This window comes from Trachypithecus francoisi, unplaced genomic scaffold (assembly GCF_009764315.1).
Source record: "Trachypithecus francoisi isolate TF-2019V2 unplaced genomic scaffold, Tfra_2.0 Lachesis_group15, whole genome shotgun sequence".
Lineage (NCBI taxonomy): Eukaryota > Metazoa > Chordata > Mammalia > Primates > Cercopithecidae > Trachypithecus > Trachypithecus francoisi.
The window spans coordinates 100,079,427-100,092,525 of NW_022681460.1; the positions used below are offsets into that span (position 1 = coordinate 100,079,427).

Sequence of the window (13,099 nt, forward strand, 5' to 3'; positions counted from 1 at the left end):
CTCCCAAAGTGCTGGGATTACAGGCGTGAGCCAACCACGCCCGGCCGGAAGTTACCTTTAACCAAAAAAAGCTTCCCATGAAAGTGCTTCCTTTCTTACAAGAAAACAACGGCCATTAAATTGCACATAAATCGAATTATTAAAGCCTTACACTAGTATCTTATTCCCATTTTACAGCTTAATTAGCGCTCAGAGAGGTTAGGTAAGTCGCTCAAGGTCAAACAGCTGGTTAGGAAAGGAAGCCCGTGGCACTCGGTAAGTTGACTTGTAAAAATTCAGCCACCTCTCATCAAGGAAGACCAAACCAGAGCACACAGACAAAAGGACAGACCCTAGAGACTCCTACAACTGACATACTACTTTTTAGTGAAAGGGAAAATTCCCATTGTTGGCATGTAATTTAGAAGGAGATTTTACAGTATTTTTCCCCATAGATGTCCCTTCAAAACATGTAACTTTTTGCAAGTGTCTCCTTCCCTTGGACCCGCTTAACCCTCAATCACTCTTGGCTGGGTGTGATTAGGGAGAGTCGCGGATACTTCATTGGTGCACATGGAAGCCATCCTCAGCCCGGCATCCAGTGAAGCTCATCAAGCTCCCCGCCACACCAGCACTATTTCTCCCTCTTCAACAGCATTGCCTCTGGAGCTTTCCACTGCAAAATGCTTTCATACATTAAATTAAAAAAAAAAAAAAAACACACACACACACACACCAATTGAAAGAACATGTATTGAGGTACTTCCTTTTATTGGTATAAGAATGGAAGTTCCAGATTAACCATGTCATTGTTTTATTTTCACCATGGATTTTTTTCACAAACTCCTTTGAAATTCAACAGACTTATTTGTAAATGTCTTTCTACATTAAAACTACTTCCCAACCCACAAAGACCCCACTTACTATTACTTTCTGGGGAATTTCATTTACTCATTTTATCTAACATACAAAAATCCACATTTTACCAGCAGTTAAAAAGAGAACCTTAACGTTCTCAAATGACTTTCCACCAAGCCCCCAAAAGAAAACCACCCATATCGAAAACTTTAAAGCAATAAAAATTTCTATTTTCCAAAAAAGTATTTACAGACTGAAATTCAAACTCTACATTTCCCTCAATGTAATCATACAAGTGCATACAAAGCCCTGGGAAAGAGGAAGTATTTCATTACAAAATATTATGATCAAGAAAATATTGCTTGCCTTTAAATAAATAGAAGTGGCAGAAAATAAATATGCTTAAAGATGGCCATTTTCACCAGTAAACAAAAATACACATGTAAGAAATCAAGTGAAAATGCTGGAGCTTCAAAATGACTCTAACAGAGTTTTGCACACATTTGTTATAAAGCGAGGTCTTCTGAAGACTTCCTCTGTTTAGTCATAAAAATACAAAAGGAAGCTTTGAGAAGGATTTCACCAGGCCGGATCTACGATATGCACAGCCATCAGACGAACACCGCACTAGGAACTTCCACCTACTGTTGTGAGCAAAACCGTAACACCAAATAATCTAAACAAACGTTCCTGTTGGAACAAAGAAATCTCAATAACCAACTGATGCAGATCAAAACCGACTCGATCTAATGGCTACCAAGGAGCAGTTCTAGATCTAACGGGGACGCCTGAGAGCCAAGGGGTCAAATACAATCTCATGTGTTTTACACAAGCCCAGGCTCACTTTCAGTCCATGTGAATTACATCTGCCTGGACCTCCATTTTTTATCTTTTAAATCCATGTTTTCGCTGTGCCAAGTATATTACACGTCTGATTCTGTTTCCCCAAATCTTCTCTCTCTTCCCCATGGGCTTCTGTTGGTCTCTGAAGTCCCTGGAGATCTCCTTCAGTGCCAGCTCCAACTCTGTGTCCCAGACCACGTCGCGCCAGCTCTCCGCTTTCCTTCTATCTTCTCTACACGCCCTTGAAATCCCAACAGACAAATGCCAATACAGCAGACGGTGAACAATGTAGCCAAAACAAATACTTTCTAGTTACAGTCTTTAAATAGGAGTTTCATCCTAGAGGATTCTTCACTGAAAGCTGATCAGCAAAATCCCAGGACCACGGACCTGACAAAACCCATGTCAGAACAGCGACCTGTGAAAACAGTCTGCTGCCTATATTAGAAATTACCTGGTAACTGTGTCAAAAAGCTGTTAACACAAAAAATGTACATATTAAACAAGCAAATCCTTCCAAATGTATCATCAACCCCACTGTAAAATATTGCACATGACAGTCAGTCTTTTCATTTTGTCTGTAAGGGGAACAAAAAAACCACCCAGTCTTCCGATGCCTGATTCAGTCTAAGCTGGCAGTGCCACAGCCGAGGCAGGCACTCATTCTAGTTCAGTGCCATCAATGCCCAATGGCACCAGCTGGGTGCTGAGGGCATGACAGGTGATGGGGAATCCCAAATGTAACATCTCAGTCACAAATCTCTGCAGTCAGAGGGGACTGGGTTGCATGTACAACATGGGTGGGGAGCCCACACTACTTGAAGGACTTCGAAAATGCATGTCGAAGGAGCTCGGTGTGATCCCAATCACGGTATCATTCTGGGGCACTTCACCTTTCAGAAAGTCATCATCTTCATCTTCCACTATCTCCTGTAGAAACATCAGAAATCATCAGTAAGATCACCAGTGCTGACTGAAAAGCTTTCAACAATTCCTTCCTCAGGAAGGTGTTACGTCTGTGAAGATGGTGAAGAAAGTATCTTAATTTCAAAAGAAAGCCAGTGTAGTGGCACACGCCTGTAGCCCCAGCTACTCGGGAGGATGAGGTGGGAGGACTGCTTGAGTTCAAGAGTTCCGAATCCAGCCTGGGCAACAGAGCTGGACCATGTCTCTAAAAAAACAAACAAAACAGAACAGAAAAAAGCTCCCTCGGAGAAGCACTTCCTTCTTACCAACATACCCACATACCTGCTCATCACATGTTGTAATCATTTGTTTAAAGTCTGACTTGCAAACCGATTTCAAGCTCAATGGGGACAGGAAACATGACAAGTCATTCTTGCCCAGTGTTAGAGCTCTTGTACCTAACACAGTGTGAATGAATTACACGCCCCTCAACAAACGCGAAACATAAAGAAAAAGATGAAATGAGCTTTCCAATGGTTCCTTATTAAAAACAACAACAAAAAAGCCATCTTGAAGCTGCTTTTAATGCAAAAACAAATGTGCTCCCAAGCAACAGAGCAGCAAAATTCTTCATCACTGGATTCTAACTTTCCTCTCTAACTGTAACTGTCTCAGCTCCGCCTCGTGTGACCTGGAGGGTATGTTGCAACCTGCGTCTTCACCACCCATCCATGAAGATCTGTAAAACTAATGGAAACTGCTGGGGCAGTTTCAACATGAATCAACTGGAGATTGTTACTTAGTGAGAATGTGCAAGTAACAAAGATCTAAATTTGGTCAGCTAATTTGTAATTAACCTTCGCTTCTCACATGTCAGTATGTGAGGTGTCTCGTTTAAGCAATTTATCAAAAAAAGCCATAGTCTCTACATAACAACAAAACCTGGGTTTGGAATTGTATAAAGGCAGAAGGAGTAAGACACGGTTTTGGTGTGCTTTTTTAAAGAAAACAGGGTCTTGCTCTGTCACCCAGGCTGGAGTGCCGAGCTGCATTTACAGCTCACTGCAGCCTTGACCTCCCACCTCAGCCTCCAAAGGAGCTGGGACTACAGGTGTGCACCACCACACCCAGCTAATTTAAAATTTTTTTGTAGAAACAGGGTGTCACTGTGTTGCCCAGGCTGGTCTCAAGCAATCCTCTGGCCTTGACCCCCTAAAGTGCAGGAATTACACGCATGAGCGACTTGCCGCTTACTGTCTGACTGTGACCTGAAACCAGAAAGGAGATTCCGAGAGTGTGCTCCATCAATCACAAACTGACCTTTTTCATGGGTTTCTTGAATTCCTGTAGCTCTTCAGCACTCATGCCTTCCCATATCTGATAAATAGGATCAATGAATTGCTTTGACCTGTCAACAAAGATCACATTTCAAAGTCAAGTTAAATACTTCAGCAGAAGTCAAAATTAGTTTGGATCTTTTCTCACAAGACCTATTACCCAAAACCAAGAAGTGAAAACTACAGCTCAAATAATTACATTAAAAAAACCCGGCTGGGCGCGGTGGCTCACGCCCGTAATCCCAGCACTTTGGGAGGCCGAGGCAGGCGGATCACGAGGTCAGGAGATCAAGACCATCCTAGCTAACATGGTGAAACCCTGTCTCTACCAAAAATACAAAAAATTAGCCAGCCTTGGTAGCGGGGGCCTGTAGTCCCAGCTACTTGGGAGGCTGAGGCAGAATGGCATGAACCTGGGAGGCGGAGCTTGCAATCAGCCGAGATCACGCCACCGCACTCCCGCCTGGGCAACAGAGCAAGACTCCATCTCAAAAAACAAAAACAAACAAACAAAAAAACCCTCTATGTAAATGCTGTAACTAATGTGGCTCTTTCTGTATAAGAGTTCATTCACTCACGCCGATGGAGTATTGAAATACTGTTTTTCATCTTTCCATTTTCAAGTGAAATTGTTTCTAAACTTTACAAAGACTGACAAGTCAATTATATATAGTATCCAAATGAAAATGAAACTAATATTCTGGAACTCTCTTTTCTATATTTCTGTAGTAATTTGCTGAAAAGTAAGTCTAGGAAAAACAACTAATCTGGTTTCAGTCAACCAAGACTTCAGGGACCAGACAATCCCAGATGGTCATGATGCTGCTAGTTATTTTAGAAACCATAATAAGCAAAAATCCTGCTTCCTTATACAAGTGCCAAGTTAAGGCTGGCCCAGTGGTTTTCTAGAATAATTCATCTACATAAATCGTGTGTGTGTTTTTTTTGTTTTGTTTTTTTTTTTTTTGAGACAGAGTCTCACTCTGTTGCCCAGGCTGGAGTGCAATGGCGCAATCTCAGCTCACTGCAACCTACACCTCCCGTGTTCAAGTGATTCTCCTGCCTCAGCCTCCCGAGTAGCTGGGATTACAGGCACCTGCCACCACACCCGGCTAATTTTTGTATTTTTAGTAGAGATAGGGTTTCACCATCTTGGCTAGGCTGGTCTTGAACTCCTAACCTCAAGTGATCTGCACGCCTCAGCCTCCCAAAGTGCTGGGATTACAAGCGTGAGCCATTGTGCCCAGCCAATCGTTTGTTTTTTGTTTATCCTGTGCAACAGAATGGGATGTGGTCTCTAGAGGAAGGAACAAGGCACTTGACAGAAAATTATGCAGCAAGAAAAGACAGCACCCTCCCCTATCCTGGCACTATTACCTCATAACCTTATATGTTTAAATAACAGTTTAAATAAAAATAAAAAATAAAACAAAAACCCTTGGTATCAATCTGGCTCCTAGTGAGGCAAAGATCTACCCACTCTGGGGTGCCTGCGCCACTCGGCAAGTCCTGCTAGGCATCCTCTACTTTGGGCCTGTGAAAGAGATGCAGGGAGACCACGAGACGCTCATCAACAGCGAGGAAGGGCCACTTCCAGCGAAGAGCCCTAAATCCCAATCTTGGGAAAAGCAAACATGTATCACGTATAAATCCACCTCCTCCAGCATCAAGGTTTAAAGTACCTACCTCTTCAGCACACAGGGATCAAAGGGGAAGAAGGTGTCCAGCGGGTTTGTGCAGGTCTGCACTGAGTCTCCTCTAGCAGTACTTCTAATGACTGGCAGCATCTGGCGATTGTTCCTCTCAATGATGGTGTAGCAGAAGACGAGCTGGTACTTACTGTGGAACAAAACAACAACACAAACAGAGGCATTAACACGCTACAGTGACTCTGTGCAGATGTTGAGCTGTGTGTGACAACTGTACCCACCACAGAGAAACTGCTAAACATAACAAGTGCTAGTAAAAATAACAATATAAAGCAGAAAGTAACACTTCTAGGGTACTGTTCTCTGGGTCTTCTATTTGCAAGTTTGCTAAGGAGAAAGAAAATGTGGCTATCACTCAGAATGCAAAACTGGGCTTAGATTTTACTGAGTAATAGATATTACTCATTAAAAATAACTGTTTGCAAGGCAAAACTCTTAGATTACGTAACTATAGGTGTCTTTATTTTTACTGTTTGCAAAAGAATTAGAGGGTTGGTGGAAAAGGGATTCAGGAGTTACTCAGGAGGAAATAGTCGTTGGTGAAGAGACTTGAACAGACTAGACATGCTGAGTGAGAACAGTTAAATGCATAGAAGAAAGCATAAAATTAAAAAAGACAATTATGTTTTTAATTTTTCTGGTAGTCGTCTCTAAATGACTGAGCAACTTGAAAAATTATTTATTGGACAGCTTCTCCAAGATGAGGACTTAGATCTCGCTTCTGTCACTCTCCACCGCAGGTTCTCAGGTCACCATGGCAACTATGTTGCTCAGGCTGGTCTTTAACTTCTGGCCTCAAGCAATCTTCCCACCTCAGCCTCCCAAAATGTTGAGATTATAGGCGTCAGCCACCACGCCTGGCCTTTTATGATGTTACTAATTTCACAGAAATTTAACAGACTCTTATAATACTAGATAAACATAAATAAAAATATTTTAAATAACTCCCATCAACAAAGTGTAAATAACTTACTTTGTAATTGCAGCAAAAAAGTTAACCACCGAGGGCAGGCAAACCTTCAGGGGATTTAGCTGGCTCATCACTATCCGCTCAAAATTCAGACTCTGAAGATACCGCAAACCTTTGATTAAAAAAAAAAAAAGATTTTTTTAGAGGTACAAATGTAAGTGAAAAGTGTAAGATATCTTTAAAAGCACAAATTATCACACATTAAAAGAAAAAATTATTTGCAGAAATGCTTTAAATAAAGGTCCATGCAGATAGTCACACAGTGTATGGCCCAGAAGAGTATCACTAGGCTAACCACATTTTCTCTAAAGAAAACTCAGGAAGTAGCAGGCTGTAAGATTCCATGACAATTGCAAGTTCACACGTTTGTAAGTTCAGTATACGCTGAGTTAATACAGAGGGGAAAAACACCTTGTGATTTGGTTTCAGCTAACGATTATGACAGGCAACAAAACAAAACAGCAATTTGATTCTAGCTTGCACGTCTCAATAGTGAAGCTGAGCGCTGTTTTCAGGTACACAGTAGTCATTTGTAGTTTTTTTTTGTTTTGTTTTTTTTCTAAACAAGAGAACTCCAAACGTGCCTTCTACCTCAATGGAAGGCAAATTTAGACAGAAACCACTTTCTTACTGAATATAATTCTCTCCTACATGAGAAAAGAAAGACATCACATTTATTTTAAGAGGCAAGCTGACCAACTTGTACTTAAGTATATTTTTTTGGGAGCTTCTTTGATACATATTTTGATAAAATTACCTAAATGGGATGTCACAGCTTACAAAAACAAGATCTTCAATTCAGATTCCTGGCATTAATTTATACAAAGAAAAGCAGAGCTTGTATTTACTTACCTTGTGATAAAACCTCATCCGACTAGTTCATACAACATCTTTTCAGAAGCATGTAGAATGTAGGTAAATATATATAATGCAACACATACAACTTTCAGTTTAGAGCTCTGGCTGTTAACCCAAGGAGACTGTGTCCCCCGTAGAGGACACATGGCAGGGTCTGGAGACAGTTTTAGTTGTCACAACTGGGGGTGGTCGGGGACTGCTGTTGGCAGCTAGTAGGCGGAGGCTTTTAAACATCCTACAGTGCAGAGGACAGCCCCCAACGATGAAGGATGATGCACCCAAATGTCAATCGTGTGAGGTTGAGGGACCTCGCTTGAGAGGAAGTGGCCCACAAAACCATGTGAATTATTCATAAACATAAACAGAACAATTTACAATGACTTATAAACACTGTTCTTGGAGACTCTCTTCAACTAAAATACACTAATCTAGTAAGTTTCAACTGACAGATTTGAATTTTAAGTAACTATTAGAAATTTGCAAAGCAATACTGGTGAATTAAGTCTCAAGGCTTCAGGGAGAGTTTAATCTATATAAACCCAAACTTTAGGCTCAGCTGAACCTGGCTTCACTTTTCTAATCCTGCCAATAACCATGTGATCTTGGGAAAATGACTTCCCTGCGCTTTGGTGCTGTCTGTAAAGGGAGAATACCTGCCATTTACTGGGCTGTTACAAGGACAACAAAGAGAAGGTGCATCCACCTGAAGCTTTGTACAGGGCACTGGCAGAGCCCAGGGCTCAGCCTCACCTCTGGAGACATCTTCACATTTCAAACCTTCAAAAGCAGAAACCTCTTTTTTAACTTCAAATCCATCTTAAGGGGTTTGCAGGGGCCTATGAGCCGCTTGAAATTATTATTAAAAGTTTGAGTGTACATGCAGTTTTCTGAATCCAGAGTTTTTAATAAAAATCTCAAAAAAGTAAAGAATCACCATTCTAAAGGGTGACAAGAACACAAGGAAAATCCAGTCCCGCACTCCCACAACACTGACCTTCTTTCAGGTTTCCGCTCAAAAGCTGCTTGTGTCTAAAAACAAAGATGTAGAACACAGCTTGGCAGGCTGAGTAAAACGGTCCATGGAGAGCAACGTCGCAGAAGGCCTTTGTTCCCGAATCCTGGTTATTAAGGTATATGTGCAGCCAGTTAACCAAAAGATCTAGGCACGATTTTACAGTACTAGAGAAAAGAAAAATTCAAGTTAACTTACACTTCATAAAAAAAACAGAATAACATAAAAATACACAACTGCCTTTCATTACAAACCACACTAAGTTCATAGGTTTCTTTAAATAATACCCATGGACACAGAGGAAAAGCAAAGAAAGGAAGGATATGGATGGGTGCATAGGAAGACAACCTTCCAATTACAAGGCAAAGTAGCTCTGACCTTCTAGGAACAGGTGAGCCCCTAAGGACGTCCCAAGGGATGGAAAGCAGGTTCTCCTAACCATCTCAAAGGCACCCTCTTAGGGTGACTGGCCAAATAGGACAAGTTCACCAACATCTCCTAAGAGAAAGATAGTCTGGTGGACTTCAGTATTCCCTGATGGATCCTAGTCAAGTCCTATGGTCAACAATTTTGTGGTCGGGGAAGGGTTTCAACAGCATCCTTGTCCAAAGATACCTTCACGGGCCACTGGAAAAAACTGGCCTTCTAGAGAGATCTATTACCTTTAAAAGGGTTTTTCTTCAGCTTTAACAGATACAATAGATTCGGAACGCAAATGAAAAAAATGATAAACCTACAAAAAGAATCAAAACAGTATACAACACTGTTCTCTATCCACAAAAACAAATGGATCTTTAAGTGCAACCACACAGAAGAGATGACAAAAGCCTTACATATGGGGTTTTATATATAAAAAAAGGAGACACTTTATTCTAAAATCACTGCTTAGAAATATAAACATCTTGCACAGAGTAGGAATTTTATTCACTTTAAAAACATACCAAAAAAAAGGGAGATATTTCTGACTTGAGACAATGCTCTTTTTAAAGCATGATATTAAAAAGTACTTGGAAAATTAGGCTACTTACATAAGAGGAATAAATTTAGCTCTTGCCAAAAAGCTTCCAATATAATTTCCAGCAGCCTGCCTGATGATGGCAGGATTACTTGGATCCTGCAATTTTTTCCAGAGATGTTCCAAAAATGCCTCTGCGAATCCCTATAAAAAGAGAGGGTGTCGGTGTGATCTTTTTTAATGCCTAAGATAATCTGGCTATCAAAATCCTAAGATTTTTACTTCACCAATGTAGGGAAAAGTTCTAGTATGTCATGGTCTTCATTTTTTAAACACGTTGAGAGAGTAACATTAAAAACAAAAGGCATCTCAGGTGTTAATTCAATGGATCCCAAACCTAGCTAAGCATCAAAATCAACCTGGTGCCGGGCGCAGTGGCTCACACCTGTAATCCCAGCACTGTGGGAGGCCGAGGCGGGTGGATCACCGAGGTCAGGAGTTCGAGACCAGCCTGGCCAACATGGAGAAACCCTGTCTCTACTAAGAATACAAAAATTAGCCAGGCATGGTGGCAGGTGCCTGCAATCCCAGCTACTTGGGAGGCTGAGGCAGGATAATCACTTGAACCCAGAAAGCAGAGGTTGCAGTGAGCCGAGATCATGCCATTGCACTCCAGCCTGGGTGACAGAGTGAGACTCCGTCTCCAAACAAAACAAAAGAAAATAAAAAACAACAACAACAAAAAAAATTCAACCTGGGAGGTATAAATTCAATAGGTTTGTGACAGGGCTTTGGAATCTGCATATTATAAAAGCTCTTCAAGTGATTCCAATGTCAGCCAGAACTGGTGATCAACAATAACCCACATCCCATGGAGCTCCACAGGGGCACTCCTGTGAGTGCAAAGCTCCCTTCCAGTCTCTGCACACACTGAACTCAACCATGAACAGAAACACGGACTAACGTACAGCTGGTATTCCAGTAATTCCGCCAATCACGGAAAAAAAACAGACACAGCTTCTCACCAAAGGGTGTAACTTCCAACTTCTCCTAAATAGCGCTGTTCTAAAGCTAGGCGCGCCCATGGGGGCAGACAGCATTCAACCTCCTTTCCCATGACCAACACTCTCCCGACCTCTAGGAAGCCACAAAACCACTGCAGAGAAGGAAAAACTTCCTATATTCTCTCCCCTACCAAAAAAAAAAAAAAAAAAAAATCCACAGCCTAATGTTTTTAAAATTCTAGATTAATAAGTTGGTTTGGGCTATTCTTTCCAACTTAACCCTTGGAAAGAATAAAGGAAATACAGTTAATTACCCCATGAGATTTTAATAAAGGCTTAAGGGAAGAGCACCACCTAGTGACCAAAAGGCAGGATGACATTTTCGGAGCACCTAGCTGAACTGGGAGGCAGCAATCTGTTTTCTCTCCAAGTGTAATGGGAAGGGATGTGAGCCAGACACAGTGGTTCACACTTGTAATCCCAATGCTTTAGGGGGCAGGAGGCGGGCAGATCACTTGCGGTCAGGAGTTCCAGACCAGCCTGGCCAACATGGTGAAACCCTGCCTCTACTAAAAATACAAAAATTAGCCAGGTGTGGTAACCTGTGGTCCCAGCTACTCGAGAGGGTAAGGCCTGAGAGTCGTTTGAGCCCAAGAGGCAGAGGTTGCAGCAGTGGGCAGCAGAGCGAGACTGTGTCTCAAAAAAGAAAGGAAAAAAACAAAGAAAAGAGTATGCGATTTTATTAAGCAGACTAGCAAGTAAGCTCAAGGAAAAGAATTATTTACTTCAAGGTCTCCATCCACCCCAGTTTTTAGGGAAAAATTTCGAGCAAAACCAAAATAAGTTAAGATAATGTTAATCACATTCTTACTCACCAATTTGAAACTACAGAGGTAAAACATGAAAAACTGCACATGGCAGGAGGCATGGGTGGGCAACAGGAGTCTGTCAAAGATGTTTATCAGGTCACGATACAGATCCTTTGTTTTGTTGTTATCAACCTTACCTACGGAGAAAATTTGTCATCTCAGTTTTTACAAAGGCATATTTTCAAGTTTCATCTGCCAGATTTTTCATAAGGAACACAATACCATTAAAAAACAACATTATCCAGCCAGGCACAGTGGCTCCTGCCTGCAATCCCGGCACTTTGGCAGTCCAAAGTGGGAGGGAGCCCAGGAGTTCAAGGGCAGCCTGGGCAACATAGTGAGGCTCTGTCTCTACAAAAAATCAAAACATTATGGTGGCATGCCTGTGATCCCAGCTACATGGGAGGCTGAGGCAGATGAACCGCTTGAGCCCAGGAGGTCAAGGCTGCACTAAGCCATGTTTGTGCCACCACTGCATTCCAGCCTGGGTTACAGAGTTAAGACTGTGTCTATTAAAGAAAAAAAAAAAGACGTTAGCCATTAAAATATGATTAAAACAAAATGCTACTTTTAATTTGCACAGATTTTCCAAGTATAATAATCTAACACCTGCAAGGAAGCAGGTCCTCACCTCACACACTGTGGCAAGGTCAGAAATGCAAACCCTTCTGAAGGGCAATTCTACAATTTGTGTAGCAAAAGACCTCTGATCCAATCATTTTACTGCTAGTAAACAACTGAATATAATGGCACAAGGATGTTCATTATAACTGTTACTTATAATGGTGAAAACAGTAAGAGACAGTTAAACCCACGTGATCAGTAACATTCATTATTAATTTTTTTTTTTTAGAGATGGGGTCTTGTTATGTTGCCCAGGCTAGTTAGTCTTGAACTGCTGGCCTCAGGTGATCCTCCCACCTTGGCCTAGGTGTTGGGATGCAACAACAATTATTTTAAAATAGGCAATGATATGAGAAAATGTTCACCTTCAGCATCCATGTAAAGGGCAGATTATGTAACATTTATGTTTAGTGTGACCCCCAAATCCACTAAAAAATTCACTCCTACATATACACACTCTAACAGAAAAGGGAAAAACGTCAAACTTCAAAATGCTCATAACGGTTCTCTGAATAGAAGAAATGTGGCCATTTAAATTGTTTTTATCCTTTCCTGTAGTTTCCAAATTTTCTCTAATCAACATGTATTATTTTCATAACAGCAAGACCGTTACAATAGTAATGCAGTCAATTCAGATTCCAGTTCTATTATTCTTTTTTTTTTTTTTTTTTTGTTGAGACGGAGTCTCGCTCTGTCGCCCAGGCTGGAGTGCAGTGGCCGGATCTCAGCTCACTGCAAGCTCCGCCTCCCGGGTTTACGCCATTCTCCTGCCTCAGCCTCCCGAGAAGCTGGGACTACAGGCGCCCGCCACCTCGCCCGGCTAGTTTTTTTTGTATTTTTAGTAGAGACGGGGTTTCACTGTGTTCGCCAGGATGGTCTCGATCTCCTGACCTCGTGATCCGCCCGTCTCGGCCTCCCAAAGTGCTGGGATTACAGGCTTGAGCCACCGCGCCCGGCCTTTTTTTTTTTTTTTGAGACGGAGTCTTGCTCTGTCACCCAGGCTGGAGTGCAGTGGCCGGATCTCAGCTCACTGCAAGCTCCGCCTCCCGGGTTTACACCATTCTCCTGCCTCAGCCTCCCGAGTAGCTGGGACTACAGGCGCCCGCCACCTCGCCCGGCTAGTTTTTTGTATTTTTTAGTAGAGACGGGGTTTCACCCTGTTAGCCAGGATGGAT

The 13,099-nt window shown here is 41.9% G+C and overlaps 1 protein-coding gene across 1 annotated transcript in view; it reads right to left on the reverse strand.

The window, feature by feature from the left end:
• Positions 1-729: 729 nt before the first annotated feature.
• The window catches only part of RRN3 (RRN3 homolog, RNA polymerase I transcription factor), a 36,910-nt gene continuing 24,540 nt past the window's right edge, over positions 730-13,099 (reverse strand). Inside the window, 7 exon segments of the mRNA XM_033235668.1 lie at positions 730-2,610; positions 3,907-3,994; positions 5,610-5,762; positions 6,606-6,714; positions 8,455-8,639; positions 9,501-9,631; positions 11,307-11,437. Coding sequence (XP_033091559.1) covers positions 2,449-2,610; positions 3,907-3,994; positions 5,610-5,762; positions 6,606-6,714; positions 8,455-8,639; positions 9,501-9,631; positions 11,307-11,437 — 959 coding nt within the window. The 3' untranslated portion in view covers positions 730-2,448.